The sequence below is a fragment of the Cheilinus undulatus genome, linkage group 3 (assembly GCF_018320785.1).
Source record: "Cheilinus undulatus linkage group 3, ASM1832078v1, whole genome shotgun sequence".
Taxonomy (NCBI): Eukaryota; Metazoa; Chordata; class Actinopteri; order Labriformes; family Labridae; genus Cheilinus; species Cheilinus undulatus.
Window position 1 is genome coordinate 50,923,462 of NC_054867.1, and position 25,685 is coordinate 50,949,146.

A 25,685-nucleotide genomic window follows, 5' to 3' on the forward strand; every position below is an offset into this window, starting at 1 on the left:
GACAACCAGTAGACAAACATCATTTAGCACCCTCCCTTCGAGAGGACAAACATAATAAAATATCCTCAAGGGTGCCAGACTAGTACACAAAACATTTAAAAAAAAAAACATTAACTGTCCTCTAGGTGCCCTCTCAGTAGACAAAACATGGTGAAGTGCCCTTCCCTACCCGACCAAGCGCTTTAAAACACTGTATGAACCACATTACCAGTGACAACAGTGGCTCTCCAAACTGAAGCTGACCAAGACCTAATTCAGGAACAGATGTGGGGAAGACAGACTTTCTGTTCCTCTGCTGAGGGACGTCTTAGTCACAAACAAGGTCAGGAATATCTTGGCCAAAGAACTCTACTCCACTTCCAGTACTCTGTCTCATCATTTTTTGATATGCTGGAAAATCTCACCCTTGTTATTTTATTCTGGACATTAATGCAAGTTTATGCCAGCGCGTAAGAGTTTGACCATTAGGACATTCGATAGTTATTATAATTATGTTGTACAAACTAGATCAGGGGTGTCAAACTCAACGCTCAGCTTGACTTATATCTATCATTTGGACTTTTATCTTGTGTTTTGACCTTTTACATTATTTGTACTTTTAGCTAATATTTAGGCTTTTTCAATTTATTATTTTGACTTTTGTCTAATATTTTGGCTTTTTCTATTTATGATTGACATTTATCTCATATTTTGACCTTTTATATTTATTAATTTGACTTTTAGCTGATATTAGGGCTTTTTCAATTTATTATTTTGATTTTTTTATCTCATATTTTGACTTTTTCAATTTATAATTTTTGACTTTTGTTTAATATTTTGCCTTTTTCTATTTATGAATGACTTTTTATCTGATATTTTGACCTTTTAGGTTCACAATTTTAAATTTCACGTCATATTTTGGCCTTAAAAACATAATTGTGACTTTCTTTTTTCATGTATTTGCCTTTTCAAAAGCATTATCTTATCATCTAATTTTGTGTTTTGACCTTTTGCACTAATAAGTTTGACCTTTTATCTCAGATTTTGAGCCTTTTAACTTGTCATTTTGACTTTTTAAATCTCAAAATCATTTATCATCAGTGCTTATTTTTTCCCCATAATGTATTACTGGTGAAAATGAGGTGGACAGTTTGGTTTAATGTAGACCCTGTTAAGCCCTCAGGTTAGACCTTAATTCAGAATCCGGACCCTTCTGTGGTTGAGTTTGACACCCCTGAACTAGATGATTTTTACCTCAATTTCAGCCTAATAGAAAGAGGGCTGACCCAGTTTAAGCCTCATCCCAACCGATTATTTGTTCAGATAATCCTAAAGTGTTGGTGTCAATAGCTGCTCCCTATCAAGTCTGAGCCCCCAACCAGTCAGACTCATACATGTTTGATATTTATGATTCTAGGTCAGGCTGCCTCCAATGAAATATCCACAACAACCAGTGAGCTAGCAGACCAGGGAGAATCATGAACTGGATGTTGCACACATGCTGGCTGAATCGTCCAGGACTCGTGTTCAAAGGACTGTAGTATTAAAATTCCTTATTTGGGTTTGTCGTGTTAATAAAATCTTTAGGATTTGAAAATGTTCTCGTGCAAAGCCAGTCTTAAGTAGCATAGAGTAATCGTGCTGATTTTGAATCCGATTCCCCCCTTTGACCAAAGTAAAGGTAGGCCTGATTATCTGATGAATCTAGGGAACATCTTCTCAGGTTTTCCCGTGGTGTGAGGTGTGTTGAGCTGCTCTATTTGAAATCATAAGTATTAAACATTCAGTTTTTACGATCAGAAAACCTGTTGTGTAGGCGGAACACAGAGCACAGCTAAATACGTGCTCTGTGGATTGTTAGGTGGAATGGAGCATTAGCCAATCAGGAAGCAAGCTGGCTGATGGAGGAAGCACAACAAACACAGCCACAACAACAATAAACCTCAGCATAGAGTTAGATGGATGTTAGAAATGTAGGAGCAACTTGTTGATTTGTGGCAACATGAGTTTTTACTAAGTGTCCTGTAAATCAAGTCATTTCCAGTGGGTCACAGATGTTAATTTGAGAAGGTCGTATTTCTCCTGAGTGGGCGTGGCTTCATCTCATTCAACAGACATGCCCACACCATCCTGGAGCAGATTTTCCTGCCTCATTTTTCATGATTTTGAAGCTTCACTTTATAAACTTAGAGATGTTTAAGTTGACTGAAATTTGACCTGGGTGTTTATAACACAGTTACCTATCATACAACAAACCTAAACACAGATTTAGTTTCACTTTACAGGGCCTTTAAAAGCATTTAGTTATGATTGAACATTATGGAAAAATTTGGGTCGCATTTGTTATGAAAGAGGTGGTGGTGGGTCCTGAGAACCACTGCTATAGGTTCTTTGTAATCACGTGATCCAGAATGTTCATTGGCGGTCAGGAAGTGGGGGACAGCCGTTTGGAATGAATGGCAACAGAGAAATTAGAACTTAACAGCTCTAAATTGACCTGTACACTTCAATTATCATCATAACATTTCTACATATATTGGAATAAAAATCGCCGGGTGTAGCAAGGCTTTGTTGAATATTGCTAGCTGCACTTCACGCAGATGTTAATTAAAGCTAAATCCTCTTCATAGATCACCACTGGGAGGCATTACAGTCACTGTATTCCATTTAAACATGTAATCTCAGTATGCATGTTTACACAGATACAGACTGTTAATACAGCCCTCATCACTTACACTGGAAAAAATAGTGGAAGAGATTTCTTACTGTCTGGTATGAACAGGAAGAGGCAAGAAAAGACAGGGTAAGCTTAACAAAAACTACCATGTTAGATGTTTTCCAGATTATTTTATTCACAATTAAGATTAATTTATCATAATTGATGTACAACAGATTCATACTCCTACTGATGTGCCAGATATGTCCTATTGTACCACATAATAAGCAGCTGAAGGGATGTAGACTTTAATCCAGACATAGCAGCTAAATGTGATAATGCTGAAAGAGTTGATTGTAAAGCCATGGGCATTAATCTGCTGTTAAAAAGCCCGAACTCTTCTTCAGATGCTGAACCTGTCTTGCACACATTCAGTTATACGATCATTAACCTGAGCTGGTGATCAGGTGTGGCTAACAGATATTGTTCCTGATGTTGGACAGGATTCACATCAGACCTCTGCCGAGTTCTTACACATCAACCAAATATTTCTCTTCTGGACGGTCTTCCTGCTCAGGCATGTTCACTGGGAACTATCCAGCTTCTCTCCTGAAGTCAGTAAGACCTGATTCTGATATAAAAAGAGGACAGGGCTTTTGACAAACTAAGTTTGAATCCTACCAAAGCCACTTTTACATACACACTACACTCCTGAAAATTTTTAGGTGCAAACAGCCCATATTTTCACCACAACTTTATCTGGACTTTTTTCCTGCCAACCCCATTAAAAGTCTGCTCAAGGAAGAAACTGTAGAAGAAAAAGGTCAGCCGACAAAATCAAAGATGGGAAAATTCAGCGTGAGTCAGTGAGTGGGGGTGGGATGTTTATATTAGAAACCTGAGGATCTTTCTGAACGTAGAGAGCCTGTTTCGTACTCCTCTGTTTGCTCTTTCCCTCTCATCCATTAATACTGTGATATTCCAGGTACAAATAGCACTGATGCAAAAACTGTCATCATAGCGTCATGTTCTTAATATAACAGTGTGACATCCAGGGCATCCTCTTGAGACTCCTTATCCTGCCTGTCAGAGAAAATCTCACATTTGAAAGACATCTGAAGGGCAACTCTGGAAAACGTTATGGGCAAACTGTCCTAAGATTTTCTAGAAACTATCAAGAAATGCTCAAGTGTCCATATGTAAAAGGGGCTTCAGTTTGAAAACAGATCAGTCTGCAGTCAACAGGTTTTTTGCCATCTTGTGTACATGTAGAGGAAAGGCAAATACAAGAAAAATATCATGTGGCTAATGTGCTAGCCTTCAAGTAATCTCACATTGTGCTTTAGCTCAGAGGAAACAGGAAATGATTCAAAAAACACATCATAGAAACACAGAACAACACAATCAACAGCGAGTCTCCGTCTGTCAGCAGACACTCTGGCCGTCCATGAGTTTTACATCAGTCGTTGACTTTGTGAGTTCTTCTGCAGAAGGTCCAGTGATGCTCCACCGTGTTCTCATTGGCTCGCTCACTCATGTGGTGAACACGTGTGTTACGTATCGTGAAACCCTGGAAAATAATGAGAAAATCTGACTGAAGCATCTCAACACAAACATGTTAACTTTGCTAGAAGTCTCATTCTGATATAAATAGCTTTTTGGCAATAAGATAATTTGAGAAAAGATGTTTAAAAGCATCCAAATTAAATAGTTTCCAGAGATGTGATGATCTCAAAAGATTGAAATGTCACAAGATTTCTTGCAGTTGTACGTCTGAGAACTGTCTAACAAGATCAACAGGATACGCAGATGCTGGGCAGCAGCTACCTAACCTTGTCATCAGGCAAATCCATCTTGTAAAGCTCCAATCCACAACGTCTGTGCCAAAGCATAGGCTGTCTTTGGTGTAGCAGTTGGCTAGCACACAGCTATAGTTAGGGGGCAGTTTTATCAGGACTGGACCACATGTCTTAATTAACTAGAGAGCAAAGAATGGCCCTGAATGCTTTTAATGGCAGAAAGCATGTTTTTGCTCTTCTGCTGACATGCTTTGGCATGAGTTTGCAATCGTTACAGGGGGATTACGATGTACTGCAAGTTGTGTACACAATGGCAGCTATTATGAAATTGTCCAATACTGAATAGGAAACTACTGATAAATATGCCACAAAACTTTCAATTGTTTGTTTGTCAGTTAGTGAAGATATGGAGCTGGTCTGTGATCCGTTTGTACCAACGTAAAAACTGTAGAACCATATTTAGGCAGTGATTATTAGTACAAGAGGCTTGATAGTTAAACATTTTGATTTGCATTTTGAGACTACTACATGTCACAGATTTTGTAAACAAAGTTGAAATAGTGTAAATTTTCATTTTGTCAAATGAGCTGAGTGTCTCATCACACCTCTAGTTTTTAGTGTTGCTGTTGGAGGGAGTGTAGAGAGCTTTCTGCCAATTTCATATCCTTTTTCTGGTCTCGCCAACATTTTTACTAGGACTGTGAAACTAAATCAATACATTTTAAAAATGTCATTAATACCAGAATTGTTTCATGATTAATGTTCCCTTTTTATTGCATTGTGAATATCCACTCTTTGCTTTTTAAAACTTAGTTTCATTTTGGACATTTGTCTTAATCTAAGGGTAACTGACTTTATGATTGTAAACAAACTTGCTTTTATTTTGAAATGAAATAAGAACCTTTGAGTAGTTCAAAGATTTTGACATTAACTCAGCTACTGAAAAAGGACCTTGTTACTGACTGAAAATGAAATAAGTGAACAGTAGGGCTGGGTAATTAATCACAAATTAGATTAAATCGGGATATGGACCACTGCATTTTTCAAATCGCAGAAGGTACAATATTTCTTTAACCTGAAATTTGTGCCAAAACACCAGTTTAAATTATTTTATGCAGCAGAGACGTTATGCATTACATGTCATGCAATCATTTAAATGCCATTTTGTAAAGAACAGTCAACAAAAAAATCCTACTTTCTTTTGTAAGTTTTTCTTACTGAATATGAGAATGACATCAAAATTATCACTCCTTTCAATCCAAGAATTTATGTCTGATTTGCAATAAGAGTCAAAATGATCAGGATTAGATATAAAATTAGATTAAAATTGTTTAGCCCTTGCTTAATCTAATATTGTGTTGGGTATAATATAGAATGATATATTGCTTGTAGATGAGAAATTTTATAAATAATTGCATTTCAAATCGCAATCGCAATATTGGGGAAAAAACATTTTTACAATTAGATTATTCTCCCAAATCGTTCAGCCCTAGTGAATAGTAAAAAGGTAAATGTTAGATAACACAAGGTTCAGATGACTTCTGTCCACTGAGCTGTCTGTGAGTTTTAAAGTGAAATGCGACATTAAGGAGCAGCGATGGACTTATTTTACATCACTGTGACTGCAGGAAGACACTCACTTGGCTTAACAAAGTGTGTTGAAAGGGACAATAAGGCATGCAATTTAAAAATGAACTACATGAAATGAACCCTAATTCATCACGATTAATGCATTGATGCTGACAGCCCTATCTTAAACCTTTGTGGAGAGGAGCTGGGTTGATGGTCACAGAGAATCTGTATTACAACTGATATCTCTTTCACCTTTCTCCACCTTGTAAAAATTCCTGAAGGTCTCAGTAAAAGAGACACATATCTTTGGAAGTTTTTCAAAGCTGCTAATAATAAAAAAAGGCATTTACAAAACGCTGGCTCCAGAGGAATCCCTGCACCGTGAGTTCAACCACAGTATGAAAAATGACTTTTACAAAGTAGAAAGAGGATGAGAGCTGGAAAAAATGGATTGCAAGGATCATAAAGACCAATAAATATTTAATTTATGTTTGAGTGCATATAGCTAGTTACTATTTTATTTACCATTTTGTGAGTATTTCTACTTTTAATTGATGATTTTTTTTAAGTCCTAGCCCACCCTTGGTTCATATTCACATAAAACAAAAAATAAAATTTAGATATAGAGAAGACAAAGATTTTAAGAAGCTACATACAGCTTTGGAGATGAAGTCAAGCAAGTGGACTCGCAGGCTGACTTCCTGTTGGTGGTCACATGGTCCAAAGGTGAAGGACACCTGGTAGTCTCTGGTGTCCATCATGTGTTTGTTCCACTTGGTGAAACTGCTGGAGATGGACTCCAAAATGGCATGGACCTGTAAAAAAACAAGGGAGAGTCCAGTAACTACAAATTTATTGATAATGGCTGGATCCTTCTTTCATTTTGCTGGACAATGTTACCCACATTTCATTTTTAATGTTAAAGGGGACATATTTAACCCCCTTCAAGACAAGTCTATATTGGTCTCAGAGGTCCCCAAAACATGCCTGTGAAGTTTGCTGCTGCAAAAACACTCCTGTATTGGATTTTTGCATATCTTAAAACCCCTCTGTTTCAGCCCTGCTCAGAACCAGCTGTTTCTGTGTCTGTGGCTTTAAATGTTAATGAGCTGTCTGACTCTGCCCCTAACCACAGGCAAGTGGACAGGCAAGAGGCATCACATCATCAGTCAACAGTAGTCTTGTTTTAAAACAACACAGAATAAGTATCTACAAAACAAGCAGACAGAAAGACTTCATGTTCACACATATACTTTGATGTTGTTGCTTTTTGCAAAGGTTATATATGCTGTCAGTTTACAAAACATTATCATTAAACCCTTCCAAAATGTCACTAATTGTCATTAAAGATAAAAAAAAATATATACATTTTGACACTTTGTAGGTACCATTAGATAAAGGTTAACAGCAGAACAAAATCACTTCCCACTGACCATAAACCTAAGCCTCTTTTAGCCACTTCAGAGTAAGATGTGTGTATACCAACTCTGCAGCAAAGAGGGGGGTTGTGGGGGGAAGTCTTAACGCCCATGAGTCAGCATCAGATGTGAGGAAGGATCACTGTAGAGCAGCAAAGCCAGCACGGATATACAGTGCTCTGCCTGTGTATGTGAAGTTCCCACTTCCTGTTTTTCTGTCTGCAACACAATGTAAAATCACACACTGAGGCACCAATTATACACTGCTGCTGACACAATTTCCTCTAGTGCAGGAAATATGGCGCAGCTTTTCTTGACATGATGGTAGAGATCATCACATGTGATGCTTCTTGGCCAATCAAATACTTTCCTCAGAAAAGCAAAACTGGAAAAATGCAAAGGCACACAGAGCAGCCATGCAGACAGGAGAGTTTACTGAGGGATAGACAGAGCATAGTCAGTGACCGTAGAGAGGTTTGATCATGAGAAGAAGATGGAGATAAACAGAGCTTTATGTAAAAAATGGATGGACTTTTAAATACTCATTCTTCCTCACGCTACATGTGGTTTAAACCAGTCTGTCTCATATGTTTTAATACCACCGCAGTGAATGAAACGATGTGTCAAACACAACTACAAAATAAAGCAGACGTGTTTCAGTAGTAATCCAGACTCACATCTGATCTGAAAACAGAAAATAAACGAACTACCAACCTGACTGATGATTTCTCTCACATTCAATGACCCACAAAGTTACGCTGATTTTAGAGCAACATATAAGCTGTTTACAGGCGAAGGTCTTGTGTCACTGTTAAAGTTCAGATTTAAAACGTTTACAAGATGAATTGAACATCATTACTCTAAATAAATGAGAAATTATGAGTATGAGAGGCCTACCGCTGCTAGCTGGTTAAATATTCATTTTTTAAACACTACACCATGTTCCACATTATTATGCTAATTGGATTTTAGTGTCATAAACATTCTTTTTTTTCAGTTAAACTCATGGATGGTATTGTGCCTCAGGACTCTTTGGATCACTGAAATCAATCTCAGACACCTGTGATAATTAGTTTGCCAGGTGAGCCCAATTAAAGGAAAACTACTGAAGAAGGACATTCCACATTATTAAGCAGGCCACAGGTTTCAGCAATATGGGAAAAAATAAGGATCTCTCTGCTGAAAAGCCTCTAATAGTGTAATTCCTTGGACAAGGCATGAAAACATGAGATATTTCACGAAAACTTAAGCATGATCATCGTACGGTGAAGAAATTTGTGGCTGATTCAGAGCACAGCCGGGTTCGTCCAGATAAAGGCATAATGAGGAAGGTTTCTGCCAGATAAATTCATGGGATTAAGAGAACAGCTGCTAAAATACCATTATAAAGCAGCAAACAGGTATTTTAGGCTGCTGGTGCCTCTGGAGTCCCACCAACCTCAAGGTGTAGGATCCTCCAGAGGCTTGCAGTCATGTATAAACCTACTATTCAGCCACCCCTAACCAATGCTTACAAGCAGAAACGGTTGCAGTGGGCCCAGAAATACATGAAGACTCATTTTTAAACAGTCTTGTTCACTGATAAGTGCCGTGCAACCCTGGATGGTCCAGATGGAGGAGTAGTTAATGGTTGATGGATGGCCACCATGTCCCAACAAGGCTAGGATGTCAGCAAGGAGGGGGCGGAGTCATGTTTTTGGCCGGAGTCATGAGGAGAGAGCTGGTAGGCCCCTTTAGGGTCCCTGAAGGTGTGAAAATGACCTCTGCAAAGTATATAGAGTTTCTGACTGACCACGGTCTTCCATGGTACAAAAAGAAGAACTGTGTCTTCTGTAGCAAAATGATCTTCATGCATGACACTGCACCATCTCATGCTGCAAAGAATACCTCTGTGTCATTAGCTGCTATGGGCATAAAAAGAGGGAAACTCATGGTGTGGCCCCCATCCTCCCCTGACCTCAGCCCTGTTAAGAACCTTTGGAGCATCCTCAAGCTAAAGATCTAGGGTGGGAGGCAGTTCACATCAAAACAGCAGCTCTGGGAGGATATTCTGACATCCTGCAAAGAAATTCAACCAGAAACTCTCCAAAAACTCACAAGTTCAATGGATGCAAGAATTGTGAAGGTGATATCAAAGATGGGCTCCTATGTTAACATGAACCTTGGCCTGTTAAGATGTTTTTGATTGAAATAGCTTTGATTTCAGTAAATATGACCCCCTGATGCTGCCAATTCAACAAATGACCATTTTCAGTTCTATAGGGCCTATAAAATGTTCTGAAAGTCTGTTGTGAATAATAATGTGGAACAGTGCATTTTGAGTTTATTTTTGGAAAAACAATGGTTATCATTAGGAGGATTGTTCAATTAAAAAAATGCTCTAACGTGATGACTTGAAAATTATACTGTCATTTGCATTGACTATTTACAAAAATCAGAGAAAAATACAATTTTCATAATAATTTGTAACGTGGTGTAGCTTGCTTTAAGCCCTTGGCTAGTGTACAAGAAAATAAAGAGATTATTAATAAATTATTTTATCATCTTAATATTATTTTGTTATAATATAACCCCTGACCTAAAAAATGTTATTTTAGGCTGTTAATATTAAAGTCACATTGACATATTTATATTTTTCATATATTGATATTTATTAAGTTACATTATAGCTCTTTTAAACTAAAATATTAATAGCTATATTTGTCTGTAATAATCAGAAATGAAGGCTTGACTCCAAATAAAGAGCCTTCTTCTTATACAGGCCTGGTGCTCTCATCAATAAAGGCCCCAGTCTTTATTTAAGGATTCAAACAGTACAAGTCATGTTTGAATGTCTTGTGGTTGTTAAAGGACAAAATATAGATGATTGTCTGGTTTGATGTGATTGCAAATGGACAAACAGTTTTTGACTGCTGTGCTAACACTCTTTGGATCATTAGCTTGCATTTGCCATGGACTTCTAAACAAAACACTGCATAAGAGCCTGTGCTCTTGCAGACACCTTTCTCAGCACTGGCACTGCTAATTTTCAGTACAAATTAGTGGTCCAGTGTTTTTAGTGCTCAGTGTCCTAGGTGCAAAAGACCTTAGCATCAGTTGTGTCTTTGCCGTTGTGCTCACTGCGCCCCCAGTGGCAGAAAAGAAACTAATTGGATTTGTTTCTCAACAAAAAGCTTCAATGTCTACAGCTGCTGTAAATGCCAGGAAAGCATTCCTCAACATGTTTTTTATGTTGGGAAAATTCCAGTAAAAACAGAAAAACATGAAGTGCACAGAGCTATTTAAAACCAATGTTGTGGTAAAGATACAACAAAGGAGAGAAGAAGTAAACTTTCTAAACCTTGCAACAATAAACGCTGCTGAGAAGCACTGAGCGCAAAAAATGGCAGCTGTGGACACAGGTTCATATAAAGGAACTGTTTTGAAATGCAGACCTACTCTTCTCCTTTCACAATGAGGTTACTGAGCTCTTTACTGAGAAACCTTCAGTCCAAATCATTTTTATTCATTGAAACCTCTTATTTTTTAAAAAGAGATTATTCTGAACAGCTGTGATATGCTAAGTAATCCACCTGGTTGGATCAGCAGGGAAAAAAAAAAAAAAAAAAAAATCACATAACTTAAATCGGGTCTAATTTCTGAGCCCTCAGAGTGGACTGACTCAGGGTTGATAACTAGGCTAACAGTGCCACTGTAGAGTGACTTAAAAGCTAGCATCAAGGACGCAAAGTGGATTCATTAAGAGAGACCATGGAGGGGCTTAACACCAACAACATCGAGGAGATGCATCAGGAAGTCCACACCATCAGAGGCTGCCGAATAAAGAGCCACAACCATGTGTGAGACCGCGCTGCCAGATGAGGTTAACTCCTTTTATGTTCACTTTGATCTCCTCAACAAAGAATCAGCTGCCAAGTCAACTCTGCCTCCAGCTGATCAGCCAGCTGTATTCACAGAGAAGGTGAGAAGAACCATGCAGTCAGGGTGAGCAGAGCTGATTGTCCTCATTAGATATCTAACAGTTTACAAAAAACAAGACACTCCTAACATCTAACCATCACAGGAGACAATCCCGCTTGTTTTACGAGATCCAGCATCATTCTTGGACCTTGGAAACTCTAAGTTATGCCATAGTTTAATAACTTTAATACTTTTGGGAACTGGTTCGCCACACATATGAGACAGCCCACTTCCTCTCTAGTTTGCATTCAAAGCCACAGAGGGTGTCAACGCCATCGATACTGTGCTCACACATCTTGGAAATTAGGTTTTTTGTTGAGGACTGGACTTCATAACCATTTATTAGGTCCAGATTTGGGGTGGCAGTTTAGCTCTGTTGGTAGAGCAGGCCCCCATATACAGAATCTACAGTCCTCTACTGGTTGCAGATCCGAATCCTGGTTCAAGACACATTCTCCTACATGCATTTTTTATCACATTGCAAGAGTGTTTGTCATCCCCAGCATTCATATTCTGGAACAACAATAATGACAGGCTGCGGAGACACAATCATGTCAAAATCTAGCTAAATTTGTGTAGTCTGATCTGGTTTTAAGTCTAAGTTCCTTCAATCTACATAAAAAAAAAGTGGCAGTTGTGGTTCCAGGCCAGGAGGAGGTAATGCAGAAAGTATGCTCAAAGCATCATCTGAATGTGGGCTGTCCAACAGAGGGGGCTACAGCAGCTGTGTTTCTGTCACAGTTTCTCACAAAATAAAAGCACTATTTCCTAAATTGCAACAAAGTACAATTGAGCTTTAAATGTGCTGCCACTGAAGGAAGTTTTTGGCATGAGCCTTGTAATTCTTGTAAAACCTCATCTTGCGAGACTTCGCCGCAAGGAAGCTAGAGACACAAAACCTGTTGCGTTTTGGTACAGTTATGATTACATCTACAGCGGTTGCCTTGATAGTTCTGACCAAAAGACAAAGGCAACACATGATAGTTCAGAGGTAAAGTCTGTATTATGGTGAAAGACACGTTTAAGGGTGTAAATATGATGTTAAGAAAAGTCTCGGTCTCCTCTTCTGCACCATGTTGTCTCGGAGTGAACTGGTCATGTGACACTGTACGCTATATCCTGTGACGTTAAATGGGGAAAAAGTGTTTCTATTGCACTTTTGCAATATACGTCTATATTGAAACACCTGAAAAACCTCCTCATGAGAGCGTATAAATTTTTTAGTGATAATTGAGAGGTGTTTTGAATTCCAGGTGTTTCCATTACCAGTTTTTATTGCGCTACTTAGATTTTGCGCATTTCTAAGGGTAATGGAAATGCAGCTATTGTTACAGTGTCATTTAGCCAACGCCTTGGTCCAAAGCAGGGCTTGGCAATTAATCGAAAATTAGATTAAATTGCAGTATGGCCTGCTGCAATTTTCAAATCACAGAAGGTGCAATGATTCCTTAGCCTGAAATTTGTGTCAAAATACCGGTTTTTTGCTGCAGAGACATTATGCATTACATATCATGCACTTGAAGTATCAGGTGCCTTTCACTGGCTGAGCACAGTGGGTAAGAAGACCTGAATGAAAAATATCAGGAAAACGGGAGTGGTTTTAGCTACTGCTTTGTAAACTATGATTTTTTTTTAATCTGATGCGCACTGCAACTAGAAGCCAGAGAAGCAAGATGAAGAGTGGAGTGACATGAGCTGTCTAGGGTTGGTTGAAGACCAGACGTACTGCTGCATTGTGGATCATCTACAGAGGACTAAATGTGCATGTAGGGAGGCCTTCCAGTAATGAGTTACAGTAGTTGATGTGGGATATTATAATCGCCTGTACCAGGAGCTGTGCTGATGCTCTGTCAGGTAGGTCTGACCCCCTTGTTATAGAAGGTAAATCAAAGAGCATGTGCAATCGAAGTCACGTGAACTTGAGATAGTTGTGTCTTTTGATGGATAGGATAGGAAAAGCTGTGCATAGGAGTGATAAAAAAGCCATGAATGATTGCACCAAGTGGTGGCATATGTTGAGAAAAAATAAAGTCACCCAGGGGTGTACAGTAGGTGAATCCACACAGCGTCATTGAACTTTCCACCACCATTAATATTTAAAACAGAACATTGGCAATTTTTTGTGCAAACACAAATAACCAAAATTTTCACCCTGAATTTACCCAGACTTCTCCCTTCAAACCCCAGAATTATTTGCATGTAAAGTCTGGTAAACTAATGTGTGAACGTAGATGGGGAGCAGGCAGGGATGATGACATTCATTTTATTTGATAGTTGCCAGGCCAGATCTGAACAACACTATTTATGAAAATTATTGCACTCATATAATGGGCAACTTTAACCCGCTGGCAAAATATTTCAGTGTGTGTAGATGATTATAATGTTAAAAAAATCACTCAAATCTGTCCTGATGTCAGCAGTCTCCTATGGTTTTAAAACCAGTTAAAATGTCTAGTGTGTCAGCCAGTCAAAGTCAGCAAATCAAGAGCTGTGATTTAAGGAAAATTTAAATAGAGGAGCTCTAGAACCTATCTAAAGAGGTTTTCTTACCATCTGTCCAAAAGATCAGAACTGAAATTGGAAAAAAATGGCCTTTAAATTTGCTGCTCCTTTTGCGTGGAATGAATTACAAAAGGACCTTAAACTTCCTAACTTGGTGTTATAGGACATGTTTAAAAGGATGCTGGGTGATTTGGGGGTATGTACATCGATGTGTAGATGTTCTACTTAACTCTGTGGGGTTTTGTGATAGTGTGTATGTCTCTCTGTCTGTAACTTTGTTAACCGGTCTATCTGTCTTGGCTAGGACACTCTTGATGAAGGGGTTCAATGCAAAAAAGAGATTCACTTCAATGACGTTTTGGTTAGATAAAAATAAAAAATCAAAGCCTGTAATTCTGTTTTGTTAGAGGACAATAAGTTTTACAGTAAGAGAAAATATCTGTGATGATTTATGGATTCAGCTCTAACCTGAACTCTTCACACTGACCTTGGTGGTGATGGTAAGTTGGGTGATGATGACGGCAACAGGGTTGGAGTACTTGGACAGCTTCCTCGTACTGGACAGCTCCACCACTTCCTCATAGGTGTCTGTGGGGTAGGGCAGCAGGGGTTTGGGGTCTCCCAGGCACTGGATCAGGGGCTCAATCTGATAGAAGTCAGCCTCCTTCCTGAGCAGCTCGATCTCCTTGAAGTCACAAGGCAGCGTGAGCTCTGATGTCCGCAGGAAGTTGAGGATGTAGCTGAGAGAGAAGGAACAAACACAGGACTGGTGGTCATGTTGTCTTTAGTCATATTCATGCATATAGCGCATGTTGAATTTAATAAGGGATGCTCCAGTTACGTTTTTTGCTGCCAACTTCAAACTAAAATAACTCATGACAAAGTTTAGGGTATCTTCCCACAACTGCTTTGAGAGGATGAGACTGACCAATGGCAACAGATGAGCAAGCAGGGGATTTTAAGTGTTGACAGTTGAAGGTGCAGCATTTCAGTTAAATTTTAATCACAATGCTTTACACTTAATGGCTAACTATTCAAATTGGCTTTTTAATTACAATTCAACCCACACAGTGCTTCTCTCAGTTGCTGCCACCAGAGTAATAACCACAGGTGACTGGTTTTGGTAATCAGTGAGTAGAAGCATTGATAACAGTCTACCAAACATGCATTTTTCATTAAAACTGGCCAGTAATGATTGGTGGTCAGTTGGTTAGGGCACACATGATTGGAACTGAACTGACAGGTCACAATCTGCGATTGACTTTGTCACTCCTGGCCTAAATAGTCCGTCCCTCTGGACATTTCATTGGAGATGAATTTGATACCCCTGGTCTAAAGAAAGGACAAGCAGTGTCACACAACACTCATGTATGGTCCGTTTCAACAAAGTGGTTTGATTGAATCCAGTTTTTTCATGATTTAGCTCACTAAACTCTGATCTTACTCATGTTTCCTAAGCTGGTGTTCATCTAGCCCTACTCGTGATGGGAAATCCATTTTGTTAGAAATCTAGATCATTTTGCTCAGCTCAGTAGTAGTTTTCCTTGCGTTTATCAATCTCAAAGGATTGGCTCTAATCCTCATCATTCAAAGGATCATTCGTTAGTCATACCGCGTACCTCCATGTTGTAAACTCTGGGGGTGAGGCCAGCTGAACATGAAAATGTATAGGTGATATCTAAATTACGTTCATTTTCAGCTGGAACATTTATCAGCACTCACCCATATGCTGTGATTGGCCAATTACATGTTTCATAAATCACACGTGGACCTTGTTATTGCTACACCCAAATCTGCGCTACCTTCTACTCCAGACTGATAAATGAGGGCCACTGTGTGTACCCTAGATCAGTGGTTCTCAACCTTTTTAGCCCGGGACCCCCAAAATAAAGGTGCCAGAGACCGGAGACCCTGGCTGTACCTGAAGGTGGTTGAACAGCCATGCACGTTCGAGAACAGTCATGTAGAGACAAGGCCATCCATAAGGAGGGATAAAGGGGGAGGTTTCTGGGACCCAGCCAAACTGGGGGCCGATGGAGGTCAGCAAAATCATGGTCCATTGGGATGTTAAGCTGTGATATCCTGTGATATTCATTTGTGTAGTAAATGGCCTTCTTGAAATTAAATAACTTTTGTTAGAAACATATTTAAGGTGGGTGAAAAATTGCTTAAATTAGTGAATAATTGCAAAAAAAAGGTGGAAAAGGTGGTGAAATTTGATTTTTAAAGAACATAAATGGGTTAAAAGTGGCAAAAATTACATAACAGTGGCGAAAAAATAACCAAAAATTGATTAAATTGGCAAGAACAGACAGCAAAAGTGGTAAAAGTGGATTTAAAAGCAGCTGAAAAGGGCTTTAAAGTGAAAAAATTGAGGTAAATTAGGTGGACTGGAATGAAAAATTGATATAAACTGTCCAAAATGGGATAACTGTAGTTAAAATGGGCATAAGGGGTGTAAAACGTGATTTATAGTGGCAATAATAAGGTAACAATAGGCAGAAAGTGGCAAGAATTGGTTTAGAAGTGACAAAAACAGGCAGAATAAAGTGGTGGAAAGGGTATAAAATTGACACAAATGGGTTTTAAGTGGCAAAAATGTGCTAAAATGGGCAAATTTGGTGTTAAAAGGTGATGAAAAAGAGTTAAAATTTGGTAAAATTTGTGTAAAGTGGCAACAGTGTAATTTAAAAAATATTCTAGGTTTTTTTTTAAGGCATCTGTTGACCCCCCTCTCAGTGTCTCACGACCCCCAATGGGGTCCTGACTCCAAGGTTGAGAACCACTGCTCTAGATAATTGGCTAAAGTTGGTGATATATGGCCAAATCTACTTGCTGGTAGGGCTGAACAATTTGAGAAGATATTCTAGGTACATTTTTTTTTTTGCAATTGTGAACTTAAAATATGTAATTATTCTTAAAGTTCCTCACCCAACTTGTTTTCAAAAACCTTACGCATAAGGATTTGTTCAGAGCTGGTGCTTAATTTTGCACCAGACGCTATCCTTCCATAGCCCTGGGCCAGAAAAAACAGTTCCAATGTGGCACCAGCTCCTGGCTGGTCCAGGGAAACGAAAAGGTTTATGTAGGGGTCAGTGTGCTTATGCTGGGGGCTGTGTGTTTACGTCTGTGGCTGGGGGTGAGCTTGGAATGTTCTAATAACCAAGAAGAGCACCACTTGTAGTCAGCAGAACATCAAACGAGAGCTAGTGGTGCTGGGAAAATGTAGATGCTCACGGACATTTACAGAGATTTACAGTGATGTAATGACTTGGTTCCCTGGCCAGTTGCAGCCCGTCAAAAAGAAAACTGGGTCACTGATGGTTCTTGAACTGAACCAACAGCTAACCAGCTTCAACTTTACCCCAGCACCAGCTCTGGAACTGATCAATATTTATCAGCTCTAGCTCAAATTAAATCTACTTAGTTTCAGTTGCCATGGTTTTATATACACAAACAAACAGGAAAAAATAGCAGAAGGACTAGAAGCTGGCATAAAAACCATACTGCAGACTTGCATTTGGGCAGAGTATTGCAGAGCAATGCAGACATGCTAACACCCAGAAATATGCAGTGCTCACATTGACATAGGCCACTACAGCAAAGCTACAGTGTAGATTTGACTCACATAAAATAGTCTTTATTTTCTTTAAGATAACTCAAATAACCTGAGCTATGATCAGCTGGTTCTTCTCTACCACCTGTGCTTATGTGAAACCAAACCCCAGTATTAACTTTATGCTCCAACCAACAGTTGGGTGTGTTATCATTTGGACAGTGGTACAATCTTAAAGGTCACATATTATGCAAAAATCACTTTTTCAGGCTTTTATAGCAAAAATATGTGCCTCTGGGCTGTCCACAAACCTCCTAAGACTCAGAAAAAAACCATCCCCTCTCTTTCTCCACCTTTCAGAAAATATGTACTGAAAAAAAAACGTCGTCAGAATTTCCCCCTATGATGTCATGTGGGAAGTTAGCACCACCCCCCGGGTTTGGTTGGCCCTGCCCACTTGGAAGAAAGTTCTGCCCTCCTCTCCTGATCCTCCTCTGAGCTGCAAGCGGAGAGGAGGATCAGGAGGGAAAATCCATTAAGCCACATGATGTCCTGAGAGGGGCGGGGTCAGGGGCGGAGTCAGACAGCTCACTAACAATTAAAGACACAGACACAGAAACAGCCCGTTCTGAGCAATGCTGAAAAAGAGGGTTTTTTAGACATGCAAAAATCCAATATTGGAGTGATTTTTCAGCAACAAACTTCACGGAACCTCTGAGACCAATATTAACTTGTCTTAAAGGGGTAAAATATGTGACCTGTAAACATTTTGCTTCTACTCCTCAACCCAGTGGATCTGAAATAAAACAATCAAGATGTGACTGAAGTGTAGACTTAAGAGTTAACATAAGAGGTTTCACAAGATCATGTCATTGGTGGTACACAGAATCAAAATGACAAAAATTGTTCCACTGTCCGAATAATTTTGGACCGATGAATCACAGTTTTTTCCTCACCCTAACCCAGAAGAAACTAACTGTGTATGTAAAACAGAATTGCCTCTTAGGGATTAATAAAGCTTGGCTTCTTCTTCTGATCAGCTATCTGAGATTTGGCTATTCATAAATGGATCCTCGTGACACATGGATTTGCATAAACACACACTAACCGAAAAAGCAGGCCGTCACGGTCGATGAAGTAGTTCCCGTGTGCATCCTTGACGGTGGGGAGGTCTCCTCTGAACATGGCTCCCAGCATGGAGTCTGGGTATCGCTGCAGCGTGGACAGAGATGTGCTGTAAACACAGCCGCCCACATTCAGACTCACTGGCTCCCCCATCTGGACAGAGCAGGAACAATAAGACAATCATTAAAACAATGGACATACATGTGCATCTAAAAAAAATAGAGTATCATGACATTTTCATATTTTGCTGTGATTTAAGTCAGAAAGTTAAACTTCCATATATTTTTGATTCATCTCATACAAAGTGAAACATTTCAACATCTTTTATGTTTTAATTTCGATGGTTATGGCTTACAGCTCACAAAAATCCACTATTTCAAAATTTTGGAATATTGTGGAAACGTGTAATATTTTGACATTTATTTTGCTTACTCTGGTTCAGTACACACAACCAGAAACATGGAGAAGACTGTTGACTTAATGTTTGTCTAAGAAGACAATCTTTGACACACTTCACAAGAGTAATCATCAAGATAAAAATGTTTAAAAAGTCTTGAAATATTTTACTATGTATGGGATGAATCCAGAAAATATAGATTTTTAAATTTTGGAATTAGATCAAAGCAAAAAAAGAGGAACTTTTTCGTGATGTTTTTTTCAGAGATGCATTTTTCAAGTAATCACTTTCATAACTAGATATACACAGTTGCACAGGTGAAACTAATAAAAGACGGTTTTGTTAGTAAAAATACATTTACTCAATACATTACCAAAATAACCCACCATACCATGTTTTAGATGCTTACATGTTTAAAGTAGACAGAGCCAGTGGGGACAGTCAGGGTAAATATGTGATGATCCTTTGTGTGTGTGCTTGAAAGCATCAGAGCAGAGTCTACTGTAGGTTCAGGAAACCCAAATGTGTAAGACGCCAGGCTTTATTGAAATAGAATAAGTAGCCCAAAGTATGTACAGTAAATAGATTAAATAGGCCTTTTTGTGCCTTTCGTTTTGAGTGGTGGGGGTAACATCGACAGGGGAAACACTGCTTCAAAAAAAGATTATCAGGCTTTGTTGAGGAAGATGTTGAATTACAGATTGGAGCTGTAAACTCAGTGACATCAACATAAAGGTAGTGCCATATTCTCAATGGCTTCTGAGCAGTTATCTTAGTAGCCAGTGGAGTCGTCCTCTGCTGGCCATAAGAGAGAATGCAGATAAAATGCTTCCACCTTGACTTCACCTTTGAAAGCAACAGACTTCATCTATTTCTTAGAACAGTCTGTAGGACTCACCAAAATATGTTTTAAAAGACAGATAAGCATACAGACAGAAGAAAGGCATATCCCTAATGTCAGACATATTTCAACCGGCAAAGGCTGCAGGCATCCACAGACTCAGACAGACACAGACAGACACATACCATGTGACCCAGGTCTCCATTCTCCATCTGCAGCTCCGGGCCGTCTCTCTGTGTTGGTTCTCTTCAGGGTCAGACTGTTGTGAAGATCATATCTGGGGGTTTTCACGCCAACACCTGCAACAAGAGCACAAACAGCTTGTGAGACGGTTGCCATAGAGACAAGCAGCCAGCTGATGCTGCGTTGCCATGGCCCAGACATCATCTGGCTGATTAGTCTGGCATCCCTGATCTGTCCGTAAACTGCCAGTGAAAAACAAGACGAGGCGCCGTGCACCTCCCCTCTTAAATCCCACAGATTTAAATCACATGAATGAACGTCGCTAAGCATGAATGAAATCCATTCAGCATGTAATAAGCTCAGATTAAATCGCACATCAAAAATCCAACTGAGCTGAGCAATGAGGAATCTGGAAAACTCTCTTGGTACCTCCATTTTAAAATCTGAATGTCGATTTTAATCATGCTTAACAACCCTCTCAGCACTGTCTGCTGCTCACGTAGCAGAACATCACTACAGAGAGCAGATGTGCTCTGAATTATAACTGATTAACCATTTATGAGAATTCTGACAGGGATGCAATGATATCATACCGATCAGTTTCAGAACATGAGATTATTCTATCACTTTGTTTCCTTTTAGTGTATTTTAGTTTTCATTAAGATTTGAGACTTATCTCTCTTTTTCTCATTTTCCTTCCATATATAAGCAATGATCTTCGTCTTGTCGGCTGTTGACCTTTCATGTCTGTACACAGTAATGACGTTTAATGTGCAGAGGTGCAAAACTGCATTGAAAGCTGTTCTTGGTGGAGAGGATGTTTTGCTCTTCTGGACCAGCTTCAGCAAGAGTTTGATCTATTGACTGGCTCCACCACCGATAACAATGATAGCAGCTGCTTGTCAAGCTCACGTTATGTAATTTACATATTTTATTGCTCCGATTGGCCCGCAAAGAGTATGACAGACAGAATGTTCATCCAATCGCCCTCTGAGATCTTTCCCAAAGAGCACCTTTGGGTGTTGCCAGATGGAAGCAAAATATATCCTGTGCAACAGATATGTGACACAGCTTTATCTGGCTTGCCTTATGAGTATCTATTATCAAATTTCATGTTAGCTTGTACACTTTGTATTTGATGTGTGTTTCTAAGGTCTTTAAAATGTTTGTTCTTGCAGTTGGGAAACCCCCAGAAACAATGGTGTCACGCAGCAGTTATTTTTCCCCAGAATATATATATATATATATATATATTTAAGATTTATTTTTGGCCTTATAATGCCTTCATTCTACAGAGGAGGATGGTGGACAGAGCTGGAAACGGGAGAGACATGCAGCATAGGGCCACAGGCCAGATTCAAACCCAGGACACCCACGTACATGGGTAGTGCTTTAGACCACTAGGCTATCTGTGTTGTGGTTTTCCTGTTCGTCTTGCCTTCCTTGCTTGATTATGACTTTTTTCCTATTTTATCATTTCAGTTTAATTTTTGAATGCCCAAAATAATAATAATAAAAATAAAAATTATATATATATATATATATATATATATATATAGTTTATCAATTTCATATCATCATTCTTTTAATGATAGGTTATAATGGTTAATGATGGTAGGGCAGGAATAAGTTCCTAAAAAACTGCAAGCACTTCTTCATACTTTTTACCAGTAAAATTTAATATTTTGCTACATTTATGTTTTAGACCCTTATCATGAAAGCTTTGGAAATCCCTGGATTTCCACAAAAGTTGGTACTCAAGATTATAAAGATTTCTGAAGATTTATTTTGGCCTCAGTCAAAAAGCAGTTGCAAGGAGTACTGCATGGGATTTGACAAGTTTAAAAATGCTTGAAAAAGAATTTTGTGTCTCTCTGGTGCTCTTCAGTGTGGGGATCCAACTTCAAATTTTGAGGAGATCTGAGGCACTCAGAGGGACTGTTGATAAAAAGCCTTTATTTCATGAGGGCTACAGAATCATCAAAAACATGCCAACATGTTTCAGCCTTACAGGCCTTCATCAGGGCAGTTACAAAATGGCCGCCAAGCTGCTTCCTTTAAAAGTTCTCAACAGGTCACAGGATTACTAGTGGTCACATGATAAAGTCAAAGGTGACACAATTAAAAGATGTAAAGCAGTCAGTTAAATTATGTCTACATACATCAAACACATCAATATAAAAAAATCTAGTTCTCAATTAATTTAATAACTGCTTAGAAGGAACATTTCTGTGTGTCAATCCAGCGTAAAGTGATACAGATTTTGTATCAATTTATTTTAGCCTTTTAACTCAAACTTAATGGGATGTGGAAAGAGTATAAAATGGGAGAGACACTAGGGAATAACACCAGCAACCCAGGAAGTCCACTTAGAGAACTACAGCCTAAGTTCATAGGGTTCACTGGGCCTAATTCTAAAGTCATCTGCACCTCAACCTGAAGTTTTGGTAAAAGGGTTGTAATGGTACAAGAAATGTAAACTTTGATATAAGACCAGCAAATCAAATGATTTCAAAACAGCAGCAGCAACAACAACAACAACAAAATCTATGCACCAAATAGGGTTGAACAATTTGGAAAAAATATCAAATAGCAAATTTTTTTTTCCAATATTGCAGCTGTGATTCAATTTTCCCATTATTTAAAAAAATCCTCATCTTGTGTATTTTTTTTACAAACATAGGCAATACAACACACAAAAAAATCTACTTGCGATCATTTTGACTCATATTGTCGATACAATATGAATTTTTATACTGAAGGTAATCTCTTTTAGTAAAGAAAACACACAAAAACCAGGAAAGTTGATTTTTTGGCGAACAATTCTAGAACAAAATGGCAAGAATGATTGCATGATGTGTAGAGCAAGACGTCTGCAGAAAAAAATGCATTAAACTAGTTGAAACAATTTCAAGTTGAAGCAAAATCGCATCTTCTGCAATTTTAAAATTGCAGTACTAGGACATTGATTTGACATGAAGGCTTTTATTTTGAAATGCTTACCTTTCCCAATCATCACATGACTTCCTTTTCCTCAAGAATTCCATTAAATGAAGATAACAAAATAACGGAATTGAAAAAAATAATAACAATAAATTGGACCCCTTTTTTTTCCTAAATGTTGTAATTCTTTTTTCCGTTTTTGTGACCAAAATGAAAAAACAGCTTGTTGTTCCATTTTTGACTGAAAATGGAACAACAGAAAAACAGCTTGTTTTTTTTTTTTCATTTTTTCCATTTTTGGTCAAAAATGAATAAAACAGAATAACGAGAGTTTATCCTGTTTTTTTCAGTCTGGTTTCAACCAGGAAATTGATCTGCCAGAAAATACACTGACCCTTTTGCAAGCAAACTTCTGCAACAAGTAATTTGCATAAAAACACTGGTGCTTAAAGATCCTGTAAAGTGAAATCCAAAGTTTTTGTCCTAACACTCTAGACATGTTGGAATCTGGTTACTGTAAACTTGAAAAAACTGAGATCTACATGGGACTGAATTCTGGATTTAGACTGTTAGAAATTTTTTCACCTCTTTTCAAGCTTGGTTTAACGTGGGCGGGGCTAATATGTGGGCTCATGATGTCACAAGCCCACAGTGAGGAATAACCCCGCCCCTCTAACACTACAATATAAAATCACAAAGCAGTTCATCTCAGTAGTGTGTTGTTAGCTGATGTCACTGCCTTTATTGAAGGTTGACAGTCAGTTAAATGCTGTTTTTTTGGTTCATTGTGGGGTAAATTTGCCACAGTGGTCTATGGATCATTAAAAACATCATAACAATAATTTCAGCCAGAAAACTGACTTTGTCTCTTCTTCTAAGGTCAACAAAAGGTCAAGAAACAGACTAATGGCATGAGTGCTTTCCTCAATTCAGATTGTAACATTTTTTAAATTTGAGAGGACTGTAGTTCTCCTGAGTGGGCGGGGCTTCAGCAAATTCAACAGACACACCCAAACCATCCTGGAGCAGATTTGACGGCCTTATTTTTCATGAATTTGAAGCTTAATTTCATAAATTTAGAGATGTTTTATGTGACTGGAATTGGGCCTGGAGGTTCATAACACAGTGACCTGTCATACAACAAACCTAAATACAGATTTATTTTCACTTTAAGGGTCTTTAAGAGTTGCCAGTAAGCGAATATTGAATTAAGACTATGCTCTGTATCTTTGTATTAAAACTAAATGTATGTGATGTGTTTCAAGCGTTGGCTACTATCTATCCTTAAAATAAAGGAATTTGTATTGATATAAAAACAGGGTATCAGAAGGTATCATGGTAAGTTTTAAACCTTGTATGAGGATCTAGATTCATCTTCTGGTCGATCATTCAGACAACCCAACACCACACAGAAAAGAGCAACCTTCAAACCTGCTCGAAATATGTAAATAAACAAAATTTACTTTGATCATAAAGTTAGAACTAAGACCTTTAACCTTAATTTACTCACTAGAGTAAGAAAAAATATCTGAGTTCAACTAGTGGCATTAATTCAGTCGCAGAAACATTCACTTCCCTAAACATGAATCCACAAAGACAAACACTGCAGCATCTTCAGATGTTGTGTTCACTGTCAGCAGTTCAATTCATTTTAAGGACTAGTTTAATGATGCTGTTAACACTCGTCACTGTTTTTGATATTTTGTTAAGAATTTGATATACGTGATATCAAGAGAAGTGTATAAAGGTGTTCTTTACCAGGAATTAGGTATAAATGATCTCACACCTCTCTCTCTCTCTCTGTGATTGAATGAGGCTAATCAGAGTTTAGCTGCGGTTAGCAGCTAGCTCGTTAGCATTGCATCTATGCTAATAAAACGTCTCGCCGTCAGTTTAACAAATTAAATAAAATTTAAAAATGTCCGAAAGTCCTACCTGTTAACGACTCATCACGACTGGTTGAATGAGAAAGGAAGAACGAAAAGGCTCCTAGAAAACAGCTCTATCCACATCATTCACTTTCACTACTGCCCCGTCAAGCTCGTTGATGAAGGAAGTACTTCCGGTGATACCTATCAAAATAAGATATTTTCATTTAAAAAAAAAAAAAGACTTTTTAAAAAAAATTTTTTACAATTTAAAATATATTGTGAGGGAATTATTTATTTGTACGAAAGCAGAGCACATCAGATAACAAAAATATCAGCTGAAATAAGTGAAATACAATTTTGACCTGAAAATTGTTTCCTATTTCAATTTTGCTGTAAAGATTTTAAACCTATTAGGCTATGGAACAAATTATATCAGGCATATCTCAATCAGGGGGAAGGTAAAAAGATCATCCACAGGAAGGAAAAATACAGTCTGAGGGAAAAAATACAGACAGTAGGTCTGTCAGCATTAGCCTCTTAAAGCCTGTTGTATTATATTTGATACATGCTTAAATGATACCTGTATTTAATCAATATGATCATAAATTTAAAAAAAAAACCTTCTGAATACAATCTGAAAAATGGTTTTACAAAAATGTCCTCAAGTGGATAATCAGTAACTAAAAAACACCTAATGTATCAAATGAGATACAAAAAATATGATACATTTTATGGAAATTTGTTATTATTATTATTATTATTATTTCAGTAGAAAGTGAAATAGACATTTCATTTCCAAAAAAATAGAGTTTTCCAGCTATAATTTGTGTTTTCAGGCTTTAAGGGGTTAATGCCTGAATTTTAATTCAGGTCCAAAATTACT

At 38.2% G+C, this 25,685-nt stretch overlaps 1 protein-coding gene across 1 annotated transcript; it reads right to left on the minus strand.

Annotated features, from left to right (window-relative positions):
* Positions 1–2,811: 2,811 nt before the first annotated feature.
* On the minus strand, positions 2,812–24,988 carry kctd6a (potassium channel tetramerization domain containing 6a). The gene is made up of 6 exons (XM_041783988.1): positions 24,867–24,988; positions 19,991–20,104; positions 18,551–18,720; positions 14,374–14,626; positions 6,663–6,821; positions 2,812–4,205 (listed from the first exon to the last, which is right to left on the minus strand). Exons 2-6 carry the CDS (start codon positions 20,015–20,017, stop codon positions 4,095–4,097), a joined length of 720 nt encoding a protein of 239 aa, XP_041639922.1. The 5' UTR covers positions 20,018–20,104; positions 24,867–24,988; the 3' UTR covers positions 2,812–4,094.
* Positions 24,989–25,685: the final 697 nt, after the last annotated feature.